The sequence below is a fragment of the Falco peregrinus genome, chromosome 4 (assembly GCF_023634155.1).
Source record: "Falco peregrinus isolate bFalPer1 chromosome 4, bFalPer1.pri, whole genome shotgun sequence".
Lineage (NCBI taxonomy): Eukaryota > Metazoa > Chordata > Aves > Falconiformes > Falconidae > Falco > Falco peregrinus.
The window spans coordinates 44,611,809-44,635,132 of record NC_073724.1 but is presented as its reverse complement, the minus strand read 5'-3'; the positions used below and the strand labels follow the sequence as shown (position 1 = coordinate 44,635,132).

Genomic DNA, 23,324 nt, shown 5'->3' with positions numbered 1-23,324 from the left:
TTGAACAACCATACTCAATGGCTTCTAAAGAGGTAACTAAAATATATCCTCTGTTAATCACCACTCTCCAGAAGACATATTTAAGACCATGATTACAAAAATCAGGGCATATACAAAGGCAAAAAATATTCATACCCCTGGGCCAAAAGCTGCTTTCAGTTACACCCAAGAAACCACATTAAAGCTTCCTGCCTGCGAGGTGCCAAACCATCCTCAAAGCACTGAGTCCCATTTGCTGCCGTTGACATCAGCGAGTGCGGCAAGCACCCACAGCTCCCCGTGGCAGCTCAGCACTTGCCAGATGAAGCACCAATGCCCTGGTACAGACACACATGCACACGTGCCGACTTCTGCACCCACAGCCAGCCCCACCAGTGTCGGTATGAGCTGGATTTGTGCTTATGGGCTGCAGGGAATCAGCCTTTGCAGCAAAGCCAGACTCAGTCCAGTGCCTATTTTGGCACTAGAGGTTACCTCCTCTCTTTTTGGGGATGATTAATTTTGGTAATTAGCTTCACTTTTTCCGTAATTTCTGGGCAATGATGCCAGTAATGAAAACGCGCAAAGGAGAAACAGAACTGCAGTCAGAGTGGGCTGGCACAGGTGCAAACAGTTGAGCACCTCTCTGCGTCCTGACCCAAAACCACACGGCCCCTTCAAACCCTGGCGCACCTCTTGAGCAGAGGCTGACAAACATGCACGGTCCTGCCAAACCCCAGGACAGGCCTGAAATATGTTTCAAACAGGGTCTCCTGCAAAGAAGGCATTGCTCTAACCCACCGCACCATCTAGTGTCAGGACAGTTTAAAACACGCCCTTCCCCCAGGCCCATGTGCTTTGTTCCAAAGCACCCTAACTACAAACTTTTTATGCAGTGCATTTCCACAATCAGGGTCTGCTTTGTAAAGCCTTTTTTGTTGTTGTTCTTGATTTTTTGGGGGTTTGGTTGTTGGTTTGTTGTTTTGGGGTTTGTTTTTTTTTTTGGGGGGGGGGGGAGGCGTTGGGTTTTTGTTTTGTTGTGGGGTTTTTTTGGTCCAGAGCCTCCTGAGTTCTGCCCTCCAGAAGGTCTATGAGTGAATCCAGGCTGTAGAATTTCTTTCCTCTGAGGCTGTTACCACTTTACTATTTCGTTAGTAGTTGTGCTGTAATGGTGCACGGCAATTTGTAGACCACTGAATAGACCCGCTTCCTACCAAAAGACACAAGTAGCAAAAGTGTGCTGCTAAGCACAACAAAAGCAGTAGGAAATAGAATAAGTGGGACACAGATTATACTTTGCACTGTTAAAATAGACTAATGCTCAGGAACAGTAACACACTCAACAGACACCTCCAAGGTTATGTGCTTAGAAGAACCCCTGCATTGCAAGGACCTCACCTTCCCCAGGTCACTTTCAGCCCACAGGGAAGTACAGTCTTCAGACAGCCTCTCACACTTGCATTTTTAATCATGCTTTAGTGGCAGCAACATGCAAAGGAACAAAAGCATCTTTCTGGCTGCTAGCAGTGGGAACGACTGTATGCTACCCTCTGGTCAAAAAAAAAATTGGAAGTATGTGGGACTTGTACATCTATCTTTCAGGAGACACCATCATTTGCAAAACAAAAGACCTTCTTGCAAGAAGTGTCATTGCTGAACCTTGTTATTGCTAATGAATACTATTCGCTAGGACAATTGTGGGACCAAATAGTCCTTGGAGGCTGCTGAGCTGCCCAGGAAGGTGAGTTTCTTCGACAAGGTGCTCACTTCATTTTCAAATGTACCGAGGCAGCACTTTCAGCCTTGGAGTTCTGCTGTCTTTAGAAATCCTTCATCTGCATGTTTTAACTTCATTTCAGTTATAGAGTTATGATCCTATCATTTTCTTGAATGAAAAAAAAATATTTCCAGCTATTCAGGTGATAGCACTATTAGAGACATTAACGAATACAAAAAGTCCATTATCTTGGAATGAGGATTGTTTTTCAGGCAAAAAACTATTCCCTCACTGACAGATAAAATGCTTTCTTCAATATGTTTTAAAAATTGCAAGGAAAAATAGTATTACCAGAAGTAATTTCCATTAGCTTTATTCTTTTAATCATGAAAATATTTCTATAATTATCGTTATATAAACACATTTGCATTAAAAAAACTTAAAACATGGCCTAAATTACCAGACAGCCTCTCTATTCATAAGTTTACAGGGTGTGTTGCACAAACAAAAAAATAATTAACTTCTCAGTAAAAATCCTAATGATGTCAATTTTGCTACAGCAGATAATGTTAGCATACAAGAAGATTAATTCCAGTATTGCATATTTGTTTTTCTCAGTGCCTTAGAAATAAACCACAGGATGTACGGGGGTGGGGTGGGGTGATATTTTCATCCTACCAAAGACACCCGCTCCTGCTATGTTCCCTGAGCAGGTGGCAACTCGTTTTTCACTCGGTTGTTGTTGCCCATAACCCAAAGGCCCGTTAGGGTCTGCCTTGGGCAGGCGGTGGCTGAGCGCTCCGCAGGGGCCACCCCTCGGCTCCGGGCGGTGGGCCAGGGTCGCACAGGGGAGGGCCCTGGTGGCATTTTCACAGATGTCAAAATATTCAGGGTGCCGAGTGGTTCACTTTTGGTGAATCCTAGTGCCATCTTTTGGGGAAAATAGGAATATGCCTTGACCAGCCAATGTGCCCTGATGCATTTGAGGACAGCAGCTCTGGCAGCTCCTCTGCAGGTGCCTGGCTCCCAGGGGAGTGAGAGGCCTCGGGCCGAGCTGCCTGCAGGCACCTGCCGGAGGTGCAGGGTGTCCTGGGTCCCTTGCTATTATAGCAGCTTGAGGAGACACACCAGGGGTGGCTTCTGTGAGCAGGACAGTGTCCCAGGCCAAGCAGGACAGTGTGGCATTCAACAAAGGCTACAGAGGGCTCGGGCCAGCACTGCAGCAAGGGGCGAGCACTGGACTAGGGGCCACTTGTCCCTGGGGTGTGCACAGTCACCCACAGCACAGGGACCGGCTGAGGGGATGAGAAACATGCAGGCTTTTCCCAGAAGGAGCAGCAAGGTTCCACCTGTAGGGTGGTAGAGCAGCAGTGTAAAGTCAGGCTGGGGCAGCAGAGCAGGGACAGCATGGTCTGCAGCACCTTTCCAAGTCAAGCTGCCTTCACCTCCCACTCTCACGCACCTCCATCTCTCCTTCAGCTGCCCTGGGGAGACCAGGCTCTGCACTGCAGACTACTCCAATCTGGGGAAAGGGGCACAGCCCAGACTCTCACATGGAAACCTCAGGGAACATTTGAAATACAGACGTCATCCAAAAATGTCCTGTGCCTTCAGCTCTTGCTGGCCACCCAGCTGTAGCCCAGGAGGAAAGAGACGAGGGAAGATGGCAAAGAGACTGAATATGACACGTATCACAAAACATAGCCCTCAAAAAGCTGGTTATAAACCACTTGGCAAAGCCCTGCAGATGACTCAATGTTACAGAATACCAGTGTGAGCATGACGAGATCATGGGGCAACTTTATCAGGGAGCATTAGGGGCATGGAAACTGCACATACATGTGTGCACACAAACACATGCATGCACACACTCTTCTGCTGGTGTCTGAGGGAAGCCCTGTCTTGTGCTTGAGGTGCCAAGCCCTCCCTCCACAGCTGTGGGGAGAGGGGGGGGACAGGGGCAGGCAGGGGGCACACAGAGCTGCTCATCGGATCACTGCCTGCAAAAGCCCCAGCCCCACAGGTTCATACCCCAAAATGAACCCTGCCACAGGAAGAGTGTGGTGGCCATGCAGTATGAGAAAGCAGGAGGTTTTGACTTGGTGTCCCTCGGCCCCAGCACCCCTTGGCACGGGCTGCACTGGCAGCCTGCGAAACTTTTGCCCGCAGCCCAGAGATGCTGAATGCCAGGGCTGCCAGCACAGCCATGGCAGTGGGTTTGGTCCTGGCCTGGCAACCCATCTCATCCACTGCTCTGCTACAGCACAGCCAGAGGAGCCCTGCAACAGCAGTCCACCCTGGGCACGCTGCTGCCAATAAGACGTGGGTTTCAAATTCACTTACCTGTTCCTGTAGTCTTTTAAAGCAGATCTTTCGTTTCTCTTGCAAAGAGAAAAATGCCTGGTGCCTTGCACACGCACATCTGTGAGCAACCTTGCCTGTAGGGACTCATCATTTGGAATGTCCAGCTGCCACTGGAACCGTGGTTTCTGGATCTCACAGTCTGAGCTAAGCGACAGGAGCTGCAGGAGCTGACTCAGTCACTGTGTGACACAAAGGAGGGTCAAAGTGGAGGCATGAAGTACTTGCAGGCTAAGCCCAGCGTGCACTCCTGTACTCTTCAACAGTCAAGCAAACCATACGACTCCCTACTCCCAGAAAATGTTCAGGTCCCCTCTTTCTATAGGAGGTGCAGGGGACTAAGCCTGAGAGCCTCCAGGAGCCTAATTATAAGGCTAATTGCATAAACTTTGCAAGGCCTAGCAGGTGTATGGAAGCACTGCTCCTTCTCTGGAGGCCTGTCAGTTCTCCATATGGTTCACAATGAATCACAACCCTGCCCAGATCACTTAGCGGTCAGATAATGCCACAAACACTGACCTTCGTCAGTGCCTCACACTGTGTTACTGTTCAGGAAATTTATTAGTACCTTCACAGTCTGTGAGGGTGCTTCTCCACACAGATGTGTGGTAGCCTTGAAATAGGTGACTGCCCAGACACTTGGCTGCTACTATCCTGAAGGCCATAAAAGGCCCCAGAATCCCCACAGAATGGGTTAGAAAATGCATGGGCACTTTTTTGTTGAGGTCCAAGAGCCGTAAGGCCTGTGTTTCCATCTCTGTGGGAGAGCTTGCTTGGGGAGAGAAGGCCACATTTCCACATCAACATGCAGGTGTCAGACCACGACTGTAGACTTCATAGACAGGTGGACTCAAACACAACCTTCAATCTACACTGTTGTCCAGCTCTTTTTCTTTTCAAGACCACCCCAAGGAAAGCATATTGGATTTGGCACATAGCAGGAGACACACAGTATGCGTGAAACTTTACTGGGTTTTGGTATACAATTAAAATATCAAGAGTGAACAAAGCCATTTACAGAGTGCTAAGCCAGCATTTTATACAGCTTATGACAAAACAACAGAGATGTATCGTCTGATGCTTTTATACAGTCTGGAATGATTTATTATCTACTATAAATTTAGCATTTCAATACATTTAATTGTTGAGGTAAGTGGTTAAAGAAATGAAAAATGCTGGTTAGCTCATTTTGCATAGCACTCATCAGTGATTGGAACTGGATACTACATTCCCAGTGCAAATTACCAGCATTGGCAAAGCTATTTTACAGCTGTTCAGTGTGCAGTCTACATTGTAATGAAGTTGTGACATGAAATGTTTGTGGAAATTGTAATGAAATGTTAGCTGAAAATATACTAAAGTGGTAAGTGTAGAAAGAGAAATGAAGTATAACATTCACAAACTCCACTGTCTCCTCAGCTCAGGCAGCTTCAGCTGTTACTTTAGCCCAGATGTGCTAGCCTGCCTCCTCCTACTGAATTGCACATCACAGTTGCTTTCCAGCACCTCCTTTGCTTTCAGTACTTTGAATTAAACCTGACCTTACCTAATTTTTAAGCCTTTTTTGGTTCCCTTGAACTTCTAAATTCCCTAGGGTCTACAGTCCTCTTTTTTTCCACTTTCACCTCTCTTTCTTTTAACCTCTTGATATCCAGATGCTTTTTCCTTCCCCACATCCCTTGGATCCATCTTTCACGTTCCATGACTATACAGGAAAATAACCTTTTGGGTTCCCCAGGTATTGAAGCCTCCCTGGCATCCCCTAAACACATGCAATTCCCCTTTCCCTAAGAGGCAGGGGAGGTTAAGTCAACCTCCTTGATTGTTCCCTTCATTTTGACAGCCCATGTTTTGATCCACTGGTCGGCTCTCTGTTTACTGATGACTCAGATCTGACCTCATGTCACCATCATCAAACCATCATCATCTAACACCTAGCACCTAATAATCCTTGTAAGAATGGCTTAAAGGTCCACTTATATCCCCTTACATAAATTGCTAATAAGAGGGCCAGTGTCACGACACTTTGCTACGCCCCCTGACAGCACTCATAACTTTTTCTTCTTCTTTCCCTCTTGATTTTGGCCTCCTCCTCCAATTTTTCCTTCCCTTTTCCAAGCCAAACTGATAATACCTCTGTCATTTCCATGCATCCTTGGTTGTATGTCCCCTTTCCTGCCACCTCCTCCACTTTAATCTTCCAGGAATAGCCAAGGTAATAATTTCTATTTTCACACCTGTTTTGAGAATCAAGCTCTGCTCTGCTCCAAAGGCTGTGTGCCACTTGCTTTAGTCCTAATTTTCTGTCTTTTCCTTGGAAACTCATGGTGGGAGGTTTACGACTTGCTTACAACCATACAGAGCCACTTACAACTTTTCCATACCTGCTGTTCCAGCAGTTATTCAGGGAAACAGCAGACACTTCAGTCCCTTGGGGAGCCAGGCTGTGAGCTGTCTGTCTGTATCAGGATATGAGCCCATTGCAATGACCAAGCACCTTCTACAGGTTTCCTGTATTTATTCTCAGAGCATGTTAGAAGAAAAAAACAATCTGACCCTCCCTCCTTGAAGAAAGAGGAAAGAGCTGAAGTGGAAAACTTTCAGCTAGTCTTGGTAGAAAATTTCCATTTCTTGGTAGAAAATTTCCAAAAGCCATTTCCAGCATTTATTAGTCTTGTGTACTTGAAGATATGAACACTTCAAAGCACCACCTGTTAGTCACAATCTGTATTTACTATATCTAGCACAATAGGATCCGACTCATGGCTGGGTCATCTGAATGCCATTCTCATACCAGGAAACTGAAATATACTGATGTACCAAATTAGTCTTTCTGAGAACTAGATAGCATGGGGTGATTTTTCAACCATAAAAAAAATTAATTTTTTAAATTTCTTTCCACTCCCACCTCCCTTGTATTTCAACTACCGTAATGCAGGTGAACATACCCCTCCCCAAACCATAAGGGAAATGAGACTTTTTTTTTTTTTTAATTTGACCATCTCAGTAGTTGGTGCTGTTGCAGATGTACTGGGGAGCTTCAGAAGCCCTCCATCTCTTCTCCAGGAGGGTGTGGGAAGGTGGTCTTTGAAGCCCTATATCACTCCTGGCAGTCCTGCGCTCATGTCTTAGGTGGCCAAAGGGTCTACATGGCAGGTTTACTGATACAAACTGGTAATTTTGCAAAAAGGAATGAAAAAAAATGAGTGAAAGACATGTCTAAAACTTAAAACTTGTCTTTCATATCCTTTTAGGACTGCTTTGAAGCCTAAAAAGGCCACGGCAATAACTTAGCCCAAGTGCTTGCTCCTGTTTTAAGAACCCTGTATCCGTTTTCTGCAGAGCAGCTTTCAAGTTTCCAGTGGAGAAGAATGACATCCTCGTCATGATGAAAACTACAAAAGTATAGGCACTTTTTTTGGCAACATCAGTCATGATTATCTAGTATTAAGCAGCAACACACCACTGGGTGCCTTGTGGATGTGCATTTTCTGCCTGAAGCAGTTTTCAGGCTGGCCAGGACACAGAACAGGGCCAAAGTTAACACTGGAAAGTTGTGTGAGATAATCTGGTGGAATCAGTGTAGCAAGTTCACAAGCATAGTTTGGAAAAAACCTTCCTAGTAGTCAGTTGGTAGAAAGGTTTGAGGAACAAAGTTTTTTTCAGTTCATGAGTAAGAAACTGCTCCAAACAAAGAAGATTTCATTCAGAGGTGAAGGGATGAAGAGTCTTTTAGCTGCTCAAGGAAGACCTTTCAGTCAGGTGAGGCTACAAGCATATTAGCTGCTTGACTGGGGAGAGTGGTACAGACTCCAGTAGGAAGGAGGTGGCAGTCAGGAAAGTCATAGATGGAAATGGTTTAAGCAGCACAAGACATCAGTCCTGGCTAGGTACAGAGACTGAGGAGGGGGGGGGGGGGGAGGGGGGGGGGAAATAAGAAAAATAAGAAGGGTCCATTAACAGTTATCAAAGAAGAGGGATAGGTTTGTGAAGTGGAATACGTCTAAGCTTGGCTAACATCCAGTCAAAGGGAGTGTGATAACAAACCACAAATATTTGGAAATCTGTAAACACTGAGGCAGGCTAGGAACTCTGGAGTGTGATGCATGGGGAGCGTAATCAGAAGAAACTGCAAAATACAAAAATAGCAGGAAAACAAAAAAACCTTTGACAATGAGATATATTAGCCTCTGTGTTAAGGGAATGGGTGGAAATACCCTGGAATTGAGACCTTTTCAAATGAGAAGGTGGTTAAGGAAACATCAGTAAGTATACAATGGAAAACAGTTCTATAATAGTGAGGGGGGTGGATGGGGTTTCCCAAGTAGGCTTTTTCACAACTTTTTCTAAGATTGTGCATAGAAAAGTATCCTGCCCTTTATTCTTTTATAAAATATATATGGCCCAATATTCTGGTACACAATCCAAGAAATTTTCGGAGCCTGATTTTGAGATGTCCTCACTCCACTAATTTAAAACTACAGCTTAGGGCAATTCCTAGCCTAATGAGCCCAGCTGTTTTATTTATTTTCTTGAAAATATGTGCCTTTTTAAACAATCATGGCCATTACATTTTGCAACCACTTTCCACATTGCAGTTGGCCTAATGTCCTCATGAACCAGCTCACCAAGTAGCTCCCTTCTTCAAGCAAGGCTTTCACTGGGTCATTCATCTTATGTAGTCTCAGCTGCCAGTGCCTCAAAGGAGCAGTCACATCACCCAAGGGGCAGTGGTGGAGCCAAGCCACTCTGAAGGTTGCAGCTGAAGCCTGGAAACAAGTAGGGAGCCAGGACAGCCAGAAGCAGCCTCGTGTGCTTCCTGAAAACGTTGTGTCTTACACAACATGTCTTCATTTTCATGTTTTCTCTTGCTGAAATCCTGGTGTGGCCCACTCATGTGGTCTGCTCAGAGGTCAAGACACAACCACAAGGTGAGAGGCATTGAGGGAGTTCATAGCCAAGAGCTTCATGACTTGACCAGGTGTGTATACATGCAGCGCTCATTATGGAGGGAAAGCCATAGTGCTAATTAACCAAGGGGGAGGCTGCATGGACTCCTTAGCCCTTGCCTTCCTCAGTGTAATGCCAAGTGCTGGAGGGTGGCCTCCTCTGAACCCTAAGGGCTGTGAGCTCTTAGCTGAGCTCTGCTAAGGAAGGGCTCTCCGAACACCCCAACACAGCAAGGGATGTGACAGTGAGGGGGGGGGGGGAAAGATGGAGTATCTTTACCAAGAAAGCACAAGGGAGCTCTGGGGTTTTTCCACTTGGCATTGCTGCCATGTAACTGGGTTACCTGTCACTCATTAAAAGGCTTGCCTTGCTGATGGTCAGTAAGGTCCCAGCCAAGTTAAGGACTAGTCACAGTCCATTGTGAGCCTTCATGGTAGCACCTAATCTCCTTAAGACAAGGTCCTAAAGGCATGCAGGATCTGCTGTGAAGATATCCAAAGGCTTCCTGCACTGACCAGGTAAGAAACAAAGCACTTGTGCTCCATCAGGATTGCTTCAGGAGGCAGCTAAAATTCAGGCATGAGTTAACTGAATCCTTTGGATGGATGAGATGCTGTTCTGACTTAACAACAGTTTAGGCAGGCAGAGGCTATTTTCAGGGCCATTCCCCTGATGTTACCAAAACTTGAGAAGAATGCACACAAAAAGATCATGGAATCATTAAGCATATAATATAGAGTGTGGGGGTGCGTGTACCTTTTTTAATGTATCTATAATTAAAATTTATTTTAAAATTAGATCTTAGCTGGAGTAGGAAACAGTCTGAGCAAGGGAAGTTTGCAGAAGAAAGACTAAATCACTGATGATTCCTGTGTTTCTGCGTGTAGTTGATGTGGCATTTGAGGAACACACCATGGACTCTTCTGAGTGTGGGAAGTGTGGGGAGTGAATGAGTTCAGTACAGTTGGTGTTGTGCTGTCCTAACCTCTGTTGATCTTCCCTTAAGACTCACAATATAAATGCTGCAAAATACATCCTTCAAAGGTATCTTTTATATACTCACTAAAACCATTTTAATATCGGGGAAATATCTTGACTGAGAATAGTGAAATTTGAGCTTCCTAGTTTTACTTTTAAAACTTTTCTCACCATCACTACCCATTTTACAGTGTAGCTTCTCAGACATATATTTCTTGGTGAAAGATAAGCACATATGTATATCTCTAAATTTCAGGGGAAAATAAAGTTTCTACTTTCAGAGCAGTCCTCAGAGTGCTGTCATATGCTATGAGACTTGACATTAAAAGAAGTCCTAATTTAAACAAAGTGATGAAGTTATCAACATGACCAACTTGTACAAATGTGGACTCATCAGGGCCATGTTGTCCATGCATCCAAATGCTTAAATGGCAAACAGACAGCAAGTTCAGCTGAGGTTTTGGGGTCTGGCTGAGCCTCACATGAATGTCTCTTATGGTATGGATGCTGAGTTGCTCAGCTTCCTTGAGCATTTTGGCTGTGCTGGGCCCATGCCTTGTCATGGTCTGAACTGGGAACCAGCCCCTAAAACTCTGGCCTTACTCTGGTCTTCCTGGCTCCCAGTAGCAGGCCCAGACTGAGTGGCAGGCAGTGAGCAGCAGAGATGCTACCATGGGTCCACTGCCTGTTTTGCCTCTGCCAGTGATCTGGGACACTGGGCTGGTCCTTGCCCTCCAGCACTAAGACCCTGCGGGGTGGCTTCTACCCTTGGGGGTAGGAAGGCCCTGCAAGTAGCAGAGCCACCCATCCCAATGCATCAGCAATAGGGTTTCTCCATCCTTCAATCTTCTCTTCACCCTCAGGGTTGCAAAATCCAGATTTTCCAGTGCTCCTGGGAAGCTGTGAATTGGTCCTGGGAAAAGGTGTAGCTCAAAGATGGGTGTCCTGTATTGGTTCGCCAGTGACCTATCCATGGCCTACTATAGGATTTTGCTCTTCATCATGAATGATCTCCATCAAGCCATCTGCTGTGACTCCATCCTTGTCGTAGGATTTGGACCCTTTATTTTAATGTCGGGATGTTGTTCCCATTGCACATGATAGCAGCCAGGCAACACAATCTGGAAATCTGCAGGCAGAACACTGGCAATGCTTTGGAGGCCTCCAGGCATGTCCTTGCCAATCTAAACAAAGATGGTTGTTTTATCTGGATTTTAAAGTGTTTAATTAAAAGCTCGTTCAACAAAGTACTTACGCTTTTTTGAGTTGGAAGTACACATGAAATAGATAGCAAGTGTCTGTAGGTGTATTTCCACTGAAAGGCATACTATTATTGTTATAGTCAGAATGTAGGTGTGCCTGCCATAACTTTCTAAAATAGTGAGTGACTAACCTTTTCCAAGAGTTAAGTTTTTCTAACCTTTCCAAGAGTTTTTATTTTTCAAGAGATCTAGACTTACAGTGCTTATTTCCCAAATGATCACAAGGCTTATGATGCCACTGCTCAGGTCTCAAACATTAGTAATACAATCATGTGCTTATAAACTACCACCAAGACACCCATAACATGGGAGTCCAGCAAGTAGGCTCCCATTGCACAGCACCGATTAATGCTCCTCAAAACAGATATGCAGAACATTTGCTATAAAACCTGAAACCACACCCATTTTGTCTGAAAAAAGAGACAAAAGAACAGCAAAAAAGAGGGATACAGTTGGAGGTCTGAGCTGTCTGGGGTCTCTGCAGTAAACACTGCCTGCTGTGGAGAACCACTCATAAGTATCAGTGCTAATTTTCCAGACCAGTTCTTCAGCTGGTGTTGCAAAAAAAATGGAGTCATGCCATTAGGCACCAGATGTAGTTTTGGGGCCTAGGGTACAGTGTGGGAAGCCTCTAAATCTAGAAGAGAGAGAAAACATCCTGTCCTTTGTAAACTGCCAGGATGGACTACAATGACAAATTAACAAGCTACCATACACTCCATTCTAAAGTGAGGAATAATGGAAGTTATTCATTATTCACTTTATTTACTAATAATGATACAGTATGTATTAATAGCAAGGGGGCATAGTAATTCATCATATGATTCAGTATGAAAATACATCTCAGGCTGAGATTATGCTGCGTAATCTGATGGCAACAAAAGATAATTTCTGGGTGTCAGTATTCTTCCTTAGAGGCCTCCTTCAGACTTCATTGGCCGTGAAGTTCTTAAAGAACTGGGCATGGTTGCAATCTCTGGGCAAAAGAAGCTCAGGACAGCAATAGCAAGGCACTGTTAAAGATGGGCTGCAAGTATTTTAGCAGAACTGTCTGGAAAAGAAGATACACAGCACCTGTCCACTTTGAATTTAGTGTAAGCATTGCTATTTGGTCCGACATTTTCATTATTGCCAGATTTCAAAAAACAGAATATTAAATCAAAATGCCTATTGTATTGTAACTTTGTGAGTAGGAGATCTGATAGACGTCTCAGGCACTAAAAATGCAAATGCAAATGCAAACTACAGTGTCAATCTGAATTGCCATGCTAGGCCAAGCTTATTTTATTACATACATTCTGCATTCTAAGTACTAATATGTTCATAATGTAAACATTAAGCATACAGAGTTAAAATTCAAGGCCACAATATTTTTGATTGTCCCTTTTTTGTGTCTTTGGTTGGCCGAGATCAACTCGTAGTGTATAAATGCATAAGTTATATAATAATTATATAAAAAGGAAAAAATAACATTGACTTGTATACTTCATTCTGACAAACGCACAGCGTTCGCGACTCGATAAAGAAAAACTGGCGCCCGCCTAACAAAAATACTTAGATGATTTCTGATTTTGGCAGTCAGGGGTTGTCTCTTGCTTTAACCAATAGAAAACAAACTCCCTTAATAATGATGAGGTTCTAACTGGTAACTTTTTAAATATCAAACACAATTCCAGTTTCACTTTTCTTTTTTAAAAGAGATGCATATTCTGATTTCTGAATTCTTCTGCTTTTCCCTTTTTCCACTTCTTTTTATTACTATAAAATCAAGCCTGTCCCTCCTGTAATACTGGGAATGGTGTGATACTGAGCAATATGTTTCACAAGTCCAAACGAGTGTTTCTTCGTAGTCCCAACGCTACTAAGTTTTCAGTCTTTTCAGTCTCTACTGGTAAAGAAGTTTCTCTTCTCCCATTCTCACCACCTTTGTCCTCCCCTTTCTCCTTTCTGCTTCCTCTGTCAGGTGCAGGCCTCTGATACACAATCATACACTTGCCCTTCAGCACATTCTCATTTCCAATGTTTGGCTCAGGGTTCCTGTAATACTGTCAAGGAATCTTAAAGTTTGGGTTGTCTTCACAGTTTGAGTAGCTGATAACACTCTGATGAATGGAATGCATTTGATTTTAACCAAAACAATGCTGTCATATTCCAAATCAGCTTCCACACTAAACCAGCCTTTTTTGTTGATATGTTTCTATTTTTTAAATACAGGTAGGTTTATTTTCCTTTTTTTCCTTTTTCCCTTCTCTTTTGTAATGATTCCTATATCATATGTTAGGTCACTATAGACTTTTCTTATATTGCTGTAGTATAGACCCAGTTTTGCACTAGCAAGGTATCAAACTTTACACATAAGCTTATCAACTTTTTAAGACCGCTAGCTTTCATAGGTTTTCCTTATCATTTCATGCTTTTACCTACAATAGTCTATTGTTGTTTAGTCCACAGAGTCGATGCCCATATACATTACATTTTAGTATCTTAATACTTCTTGAATATCTCCTTTAAATCCCTACTACAAAAAGTCTTTTTGACATCTATTTTTTCATGTGTGTTTTTTTTTTTCCCCAGCCAAACCTTCACTTGTCTCTTTAGGCACTTTTAATTTGTGTACTCCAATAGAGTTCATTGCAATTCATCAGGGACTGTATCCCAGCGAGAAGTCTTTCTTTGCTTTTTCTGGTGTTTCTTTTTTTCCCCACTTAGTAGTAGGTGCCAAGATGAGAAGGCATATGAGCAGCTGGCAGCCTGGTATTGGGGTAGATACCTCCAGTTGGTGAATTCCAGTATGGATTAGGGGCAGCGAAAAAGCTGGACGATGTTACAGGCAAAGCAGGGGGGTGGGGAGCTACAAAGTTCATCTTCTGAGGGTGTGCATGATAGGAGCTCATGTAGGGGAGGTCTGATGGGTATTTGTACATGGATGACTCTGGGGGGTGAGGCTGAAGAGCCTGAGCGATTCCATGGAAATCAAATTTGTAGGCGTAGCGCTTACCATGAACCTTAGTCATAATATTTTTATCATAGTAGTAGCGAAGCGCACGGCTAAGTTTGTCATAGTTCATGTTAGGCTTGCTTTTCCGCTCCCCCCAGCGCCGAGCCACTTCGTCAGGGTCAGTCATCTTGAATTCCCCGTTGGTGCCCTCCCAGGTGATGCAGTTGGAATTGGAGCTGTCTGAGAGGAGCTCCAGCAGGAACTGCCATAGCTGTATCTGCCCACTCCCTGTGGGGGGGAAACAAAATAGAAATGTCAGGACTAGTGACTAATAATGTTAAGACATCAATTCTTCCAGGCTCTCACATAGGACCCTATTAGGAAATGTTGCAATTTCAGTTCCTATTTCTTACTCTTAACTAGTCCCCTTTCTCCCAGCCCTGTCTCACGAAATCCTAAAGAGCAGAGATAATGGTAATGTGTCATGTTTTCCCTCATCTGAGTGGCAGAATGCCATTACATGGAGTTTTAATAGCTACCTAATGTCATTCAGTGTAGACAATTGATGAGGAAATAATACAGCGCTCATTTAGGAAACTAATCTCTAAAGTTCAGGACAAACAGCTTTCACTTGCGTAACATTTTGCTTGTTCTCAGAGCATTATGTTGCAACTAAATGTTCTCTGCTATGGAATAAACCTACGCAAAATGAAGAAGTTTAGAGAAAGCTGGGCTCGTGCCAAACCATATCATCCATTTGCAGCATTCGGGGAAATGCAGAACGGAAACTTATTAGCTTGCTGTTGCACTGCATACAACCATAGGGCAAAACATTTGCAAGAACAGTGAAAAGGTCCATAAAATACATTTTTGTCATCTTTCTGTGTCAATGAGTTTAAATGATTATTGAAGTTAAGACTTAAAATGTTGTTGTTTCTTTCTCGCTCCTCTGCCAATTTCATATTTAAAAAAAATTATTGTCTGCTGTCAACTGCAGAAGGGTGTTGCCCAGAGTTATAGGAACAAAATTTGACCATTTTAGGCAATTGAGAGTAGATTTCAGAGGGCCTTGCCACTGATATTCATGTTAAAAACTTAGCATTTCTTAAAAAAGCGGTGCTGAAATGATGCAAAATACAACTGAAGCAGCTTGCAAGGCAATCTGTTTCACAAGCACAATGTCAGCAGAATTTGCCAACCAGCTTGTATGTGCTAACTTCTAAGTATGTCTCTGACCAGGAATCGGTTGGGTTTCTTTTTTTTTTTTTCTCCAAACCAGATATGTGGGTATAATAAACAAGCTTTTCTTTAGAAAGCTTATAGTAGCAAATTATAATATCAAGCTAGAGTAGCATCTGAAATCCATTAGCAGTTTATACTTCAGTGCAACTGAAACCCATATTCCTTTAAATGATATTTATCTGAACTGTCCTTAATGAATTTCTTCTGTTCCATTAACATGCATTAAGTAAACAAACAAACAAAAGAATCCATGGTATGAGCAAGGCATGCAAGTTTTAATACACAAAACATAACAAGAGGATTAGCCCTTGAAAATCAATAAACAGTTCAGCACTGGACAAAACACAAATTTTTGAATAAGCAATCCAACATATGTTCTAACATAAACACTTGCCTTCCAAATGTAAAATATAGTCCTATGAAAATAAATGGTTGCTGTCAATTTCCTTTTAATGAGAAAGTAATTCCACCAATTTATAAACACACAAAACATGTTAAAGCACAGGAATGATGGTGTGTAGGAATTCCATATCCAAATATAAAAAAAAAAAAGGCCCAATCCAGATTTAGTGCCTTCCACAGTAACAAAGTCTACTAAATGGACACTTGACAAAATTGTAAAAGCTAGGGTTTACGATCATATTAAAGGGAGGTAGGCCTCCACTTCCAGTTAAGATCAGTATCACCTGGAAACCCACTTGCCTTAGGCCGTTTGGAAAATCCTGTTCTTAATACTTATTTAATTGCTTTCCTATGTGATGCAAAACTGTTTAGAAAGTAAGCTAATCTAGAACGGTGCCTGATGTCACTTTGGATAAAATGAAAGGAAATGGATCCGTGTTTTGGCAATTTCATGCCTTGAAAATCCATACAATCCTTGTAAGAAGAAACATTGTTACTGGGGGTTGAGGAGACCTGAAATGTGGAACAAGGAACACTGCCCTGTGGCTGTAAGCCAAGGGAAATAGGAAGTGGCATGCACAGTGTCAATCCACCGTGGCAGATTATGATGTTGGTTATGGTGGTGTATGGCCACAGCGTGTTCTGCAGACTCAGACCAGTAACAGTGAAATCTGCACAGTTCACAATCAGTGTTATTAACTCACCGAGAAGGTTCCTTGTCTTTAGCTAAAATATGCTACAAGCCCCTGTCCACAATGCACCCCACTGCTCCCTTCTTAAAGCAGGAGAACGTTTGAAATGTTTAACCCAGTTATTCTTTGCAAATAGATTCTGCCTTCCTGTTTTTTTCCCTATATATTTTTGCTGGTTTGGTTTATTTATCCCAAAATTTTGTATTTGGCAAGGTCAGTATGGCATTGTATTGTGGATTAACAGAATCTGGGACACATGACACAGATCAATCTGACTCATGCCCTTCTGGAGGGGTACCCAATGGCCATATGGGGTATCTTACAGCATTTAACAAAACCCTGACATTTAAGGAACTGAGTGAACTCCTATTGATACAAGGAGTTCAGATACCTCTAATGAGGTATTTGACTGGCTGAACGTAACCATCTACTCCAGGATGATTTGAATAGTTCTCTGTGGAGAGCTATATTAACTACATCTCCAATGAATATAATGGGAAATATGACACCTAGCTCACATATAGGCACCTACACTAAGATATATGAGTTTATGTGTCTTAATCTGTGGCCTCCGTCCCACCCTTGTGTAATTTGGAAACCTAATCCTGCAACACACTGGGTATCATCAGCTCCCACTGAGTCATACTGAAGAGTGGTAAAATTGGTCACATCACCTTCCAGGTCTGGCCTTAAAGCTGAAGTGGGGACACTAGCAGTGAAAAGAAATCCTTCTAAATCAGCAAAATCCCTTCTCACCTGGATTTGCAAGTCGGCTGCTGGTTGGTCCAAGAATCTGATATGGATCTATAAAATTGTGAAAGAAAGATTTAAAATCATGTAACAATAATGTCAAATATTTTAGGACCTATGGTTTAACTTTGTAAAGTGTAGTGTATACTGCCTGATGGGACTGCATGTCCAACACTGGGGAAAGTGACTCCTTTCTCTGTATTGCAATATTTGCATGTTTTCCCTTTAAACTTGTTGTGCAAGTGAACAATTGCAAGGATACACATTTGCCTTTTGTACCGTATTAATGTGCACAAACATATATTCAGACACATTGCAATTTTGGAAGTATCCTGATTCCTGCTTAAATAATGTACACATACACACAGGGCATCCTTTGGTGCTATCAGCTCTTGCAGCAAGCCAGGTCCCACAGGCACAGACAGGTAATGGGGTGAGAGCCCACTTCGCAAAGGACACCAGCCTCTCTTCTTGTGAGGCCACATTCGTTTCCCCACCACCACTGCTAACTCTTTCTGGGCCAAAAGAGCCTCCAGAGTAGGGCTGAGAGTACTTGGCTGAACCTCTGCAATGTAGCTGGGTCAATTCTTCTTTGTCGCTAGTATCCACTTAGGGATCCCCTGTATTAACCTTGCATCTAGGGTTTTTAGAAGAGCCTGTGTCAGCCATGCAACGCCCGTAGCATCTCAATGTTTTCCTCAAGGGATTCCTTCCAAAAATGAAAACTTGTTCAGGCCTGAATTGAAGTACAACAGCGAAAAGGGAAGGCTGTGACAGACGTACAAAAGCCAAAGCGATGGGCTGCTAGCAAAGCCCGGAGCCCCTCGCTGAATGACCCTGTCACTAGGTTGCCTCGTCTCTGGACAGCTGCTCTCCAACGGCTGCCAATTTTACAGCCAAGAAGATAATCAGGTTACATTCCTTATACATTTAAATAATCTGTGCAGCTCACACAGAGCCATTAAACGGTCCTAAGGACTTACATAAATCATCAGTATATTTCTTCAAAGATTCTCATGGTTAGAAGGCCAGAATAGATAAAATGCTATTTGGGCAAAAAGCAGCACAATACTTCCCAGGCAGCATGCATATGAGTTAATGAGATGTAATCATGTGCACAGTCTTATTTAGCTATAACGAAAACCAGAATAATTTTTTGAAGTCCATGTGATAAAAAAAAAGGCTTAGAGTCTTCTGAGCTAAGGATATCCTCCAAATCTCTTTTATTTCCAACTTCTACCCTTTTGTTACTAACAAAAGCCATAACTAACTCAGAATCTCTGTAGTGGTTTCTAGCTACCTGTCCAAAACACAGTCAAATTCACAATAAGGGATTCAGTCCTACATCTTGGATCAGCTGCTTTGAAAGCACAAAATGTACCCGTTTCACAAAACCACTAGTCTACAAACTGAAACTTCTACTTTCTCCTCAGTTTCCCCGACAGACTGAGAATCCTTCTAGTTTTCCTGTTTCAGGAGCCCAATTCAAATAGGTTTCTGTGTGCTGTAATACATTTTCATTTCTTTGCTTGTGCACATTTTCCAACTGCTAGCATTTCAACTGCTGTGGAGTATATGGTCTTTTGACATCCTTACCTTCCACCTTGGTACCTAAACTCTACCTAGGTACTTTATTTAACAGTTGCAAGGACGTCACTGCCATTAAACATTATTAAAAGCAATTTTCAATGGCCATGGGAGCCTTCATGTCAGATCCAGCTGTAAAGCCAACTCAGACTTAGTGGTCACCAGCTGGAGATCTCATTAGTGGTCTGAATGAGATGTTGCAATTTGCTTCTGATTAGTAGGTGAGAGCTGTCCTTCTCAGCATGTTCAACAAACCCCATCACACCCAGGCATATTTCAAACAAAACTATACCCACCTAACTGAGGACGGCTGGTCTTCTGTTTTGGGAACTGTTGAGGATGATGGCTGAGTAGCTGAAAATGCAAACACCCAGGTAGTTATTTTTCAAGTTTGAAAGTTGGTCACCAAACCTGTGATAGATCACAGGCCTGAAACTCTTGTTTCTAACCACTTGATGATGGTCTCAATAGGATTTAGTTTTATAAGACTACATGGACATAGATTTGATGAAGCCTAAGTTCAAGGATGTGGCTGTCCCAGTATTGCCTATACACAGATAACAGGCTTTTCAGCCAAGGCACAGGTAAAAATCCTTCAGAGCTGAATGCTGAGGTAGCTCTTACCGGTTTGCTTCAGAGTCTATCCAGGTTGCATCAGATGTGCATTAGGCCCGCAGGCTAGACATATGCAGGTGCTTTTTACCTTTTGATTGAGGACTGGGGTGGGTGTGACTCGTCCACGCTGATCTCCTGGCTTGCTCATATGGCAAATCTGTGAAGGAAAAATACACTGATTCATGCAGATGTGGCATAAAGTGTTTACGTCCACAAGGGCACATTTCTAGGGGACTCTCTGGATTGGAAAAATTACTGAAATAGGAAGGATACTCCTTGTTAAAACCTTTATTGTCTTTATTGTCTCCAAAAGTGACAGTACCACCTTGCCCTCTGCATTCCTCTTTAGAGCTGTTTATTCTAATTAGATACCTGAACTGCACTGAAATAGCTGGTACAAACACTCATAAAGTCCATAATTTCCAAAGGCTCAGAGTATTCCCTTTGGTCCCCTTCTTCATCCAGGACACCAAGGAATGACACACACTGCACATCATGGACAACTTATCCTAGTCTTGCAAGAAAAGTACCCCAAGAGGTCAGAGCTCAGATTAAGCATAAACTATGTACCATTCCCTCCCAATTACAGCATGTAAGAGTATTTTCTTTTAAGGAGGTAAGACTTAACTTAATGTGCCATTCTTTGCTAGTCTGTTGCTGTCATCCTTTGAGATTAATCAAATTTTATTGGCTGCGTTTGAGAGTTCCCTTTTCTGCCACCTGGTCATAGGTAGAGATATGTGAGACAACGAAGTCTTGGGTTTGTCTTTTGGAGCTTCTTCTATACCACTACTGTACGTTTATGTATGAACTCGCTCTCATTGCCATCACAGTTAATTATGCCCTCCCCATGGTATTATTCCTGGTGCTTGCAAGCGCTCCCTTCCTCAGAGGCACCCTCCGATCTCACTTTCATTATTCAGAATCCAACTTTTGGAATAACTGATTGCTGTGCTTTGCCAATCTTATTTGTTTCCCTTCTACTAGTAATTTCAAATTATTAATAATTCCTTTTCCTTCACTTTCCCTTTCACATCGCACTATCCTTACAGATCTTTAGAAACATAAGATGTGAAAACAGTGAACGTATTTAAATATTAAGCATATATATGTATATACACCATATTTGCTCCAAAATGTAGATAGCTTTTTTCCTGCTTCCCCCATTTAAATATTTCTTTCTGCTTCTTAGGACAAGCTTCTCAACTTTACGTATCTAAATTTTCATTTGCCTTTTCTTTCACTTACTCATACTTCTATTTCATTTATATGCTTTAGCATACAAAAAAAGTACTAAAACATAAAAGCTTTCTTCATAAAGTACATTAGTAAATTCAAATGTCTGGTTTACCCCTTTGAATTTTTTTGCAGTTGTCAGCACTTTTCTATGGCTGGCTTTAACACATTAGCATAAAATTGCTGCCAAAATCAGAGACTTATGTAGCCTGCCTAGGATATCAGGAAGGTAGCAGTACCCACCTGGCAGAACCAAGTTAGTATGGATGATTTGATTTGTAACTGCTGGTGCTTTATTTTAGAAATGACGTTTGGAAGTGAAACGAGTTAGTAAGTAAAGAAACAGTCACAGACTGGCTCTGTGCAGAACAGATGTATCTCTGCCCATTTCCAAGCCCTATGAGCAGAAGTATCTAATGGAAATAAAGTGTAATCATGTGAAATTCACAACAAAATTGCCTTTAATTTATTTAGTCTATTGGCTTAAGAAGACTGGCACTGCCAGTGCTGTCATCTCCCAGGGATCTTATACATCAAAAACTTTGCTTTTGCTGAGATATGCAATTTATGTTTGTATTGCATTTGAATAACTAGTGATCTTTTACCCCTGATTTCTTGAGAACTATTCCACAGCCTTGTCCTTCAGAAACTTGGAGGAAAGTACAAGTTCTCATCTCCTAGCAGAATGCTGGTGTGCAGGTGAGTCACTGTAACATACAAATGTCCTGACCAGATTGAGAACAACATTGCTATTAACTCTTGTAGTTAAGAGATTCCTCATGGCCTGAGGACTTTATCATCTGGCAAAAAAATACAGAAGGACTCTGGTCATGCTTCCAGGGGGTTCCGAGTTCTGTCCGTACAGAGGGGGACATGGCTTAGCTGTGGGCTGCTTGCATGTATCTTCTCCAGACCTGCCTTACCTGGCCAGTTTTCTACCTCCATGCCAGCCTTGCCAGGGAGATACTGGTGACATAAGGAACCTAGTTTTCCCCCTCAGTTCTTCTATTGCCTACCCAGAAAGACTACAGACAAAGAGGGGAGAAAGAATACACAGAAGGTATGTGTTTGTGATTAGGCTGTGCAACTCTACCCACAATCTCTCTCCTCTCCTCTCCTCTCCTCTCCTCTCCTCTCCTCTCCTCTCCTCTCCTCTCCTCTCCTCTCCTCTCCTCTCCTCTCCTCTCCTCTCCTCTCCTCTCCTCTCCAATCCTCTCCTCTCCTCTCCTCTCCACTCCTCTCCTCTCCTCTCCTCTCCTCTCCTCTCCTCTCCTCTCCTCTCCTCTCCTCTCCTCTCCTCTCCTCTCCTCTCCTCTCCTCTCCTCTCCTCTCCTCTCCTCTCCTCTCCTCTCCTCTCCTCTCCTCTCCTCTCCTCTCCTCTCCTCTCCTCTCCTCTCGTCTCCTCTCCTCTCGTCTCCTCTCGTCTCGTCTCGTCTCGTCTCCTCTCGTCTCCTCTCGTCTCGTCTCGTCTCGTCTCGTCTCCTCTCCTCTCCTCTCCTCTCCTCTCCTCTCCTCTCCTCTCCTCTCTCCTCTCCTCTCCTCTCCTCTCCTTCTATTTGTGAGTCTCCAAAATATTAGACACTTGTACACTGAGAGGGCTGTGTGATGCTGTGTGCTTGTACTCAGTGGCACTTGAAGCCTTGAAATATATTTGATACAAATTTATTACTGTGAGAAAACTGTTTTGACATTTAACACGTTGTAAGATGGTTTTCTGACTATGCCCTCTTCATTAGAAGAAAAATCCAGTTACCAGATTTTCTTGAAATACTGCAAATTTCCAACTTCATTCTTAGTTCAGTATTGTGCCTCGATAAACATGTTGCTGTCCTAGATAAGCAGATCTGTTCTTATTCAAGTAATATTAGTACAACATGTCCTTATCGTAGTCAGATCTTTGATGGGAATGCTCCTGTTTGATGAGACATGTAGACAAACCTATATTAGGTCTTCCTGAGCTCCTGATAGCTTCATTGTACTACTTTCGGCTTGCTGAAACCTCATGTTCTGTTGTAAAGGTGACCAAAGAAATATGCCTTTGTCATTGCTGTTTATTACAAGCTTGCTCATTTCCTATTCTCTATTGTAGTGCCTTAACAATGGCAATGCTTAATTACTGTCTCCAGAATTGCACCCCAGGATTTGGCTAACTCCCATTTAACATTATCAACCCACCCCTCACCCATTTTTGACCTTTTTCATGTCATCAACTGATTCTCCCCAGGGTCAGCTATTGCTCTGATATGAAGGGTGCTCTGTTATGGTACAGCTTCTTTGAAGTCTAGTTGAAGTGTGACATTTAACTAAAAGAAAAGTCATGGAATAAGCCAACAAAATAGTTTCTTGCGCGAAACCTGAATTTCTGTACAAAAGTATTTTTTTTTCTGAGTGAAAATTCTGACTTTAAAGATGTTTGTCAACTTTGAATTATAAAGGATAAAATAATACTTTCAAAATCACAAGATAGTTAGTTGTAGGAAATGTTTAGTTAGGATACACTGGTTTACACAGAAGAATAGACACCCTACATCCAAACTACAACTCCAACAAGTAATTGTGTAAATGCAGGAAGATGTTGACAAAGTATTTTGTTTCGTAAGCATCACTGTAAAGGT

General features: G+C 42.8%; 1 protein-coding gene across 1 annotated transcript in view; it reads right to left on the bottom strand.

The window, feature by feature from the left end:
• Positions 1-12,497: 12,497 nt before the first annotated feature.
• Positions 12,498-23,324, bottom strand: part of ERG (ETS transcription factor ERG) — a 109,920-nt gene continuing 99,093 nt past the window's right edge. The window contains 5 exon segments of the mRNA XM_055802495.1: positions 12,498-14,473; positions 17,278-17,325; positions 19,155-19,167; positions 19,169-19,212; positions 19,562-19,630. Coding sequence (XP_055658470.1) covers positions 13,953-14,473; positions 17,278-17,325; positions 19,155-19,167; positions 19,169-19,212; positions 19,562-19,630 — 695 coding nt within the window. The 3' untranslated portion in view covers positions 12,498-13,952.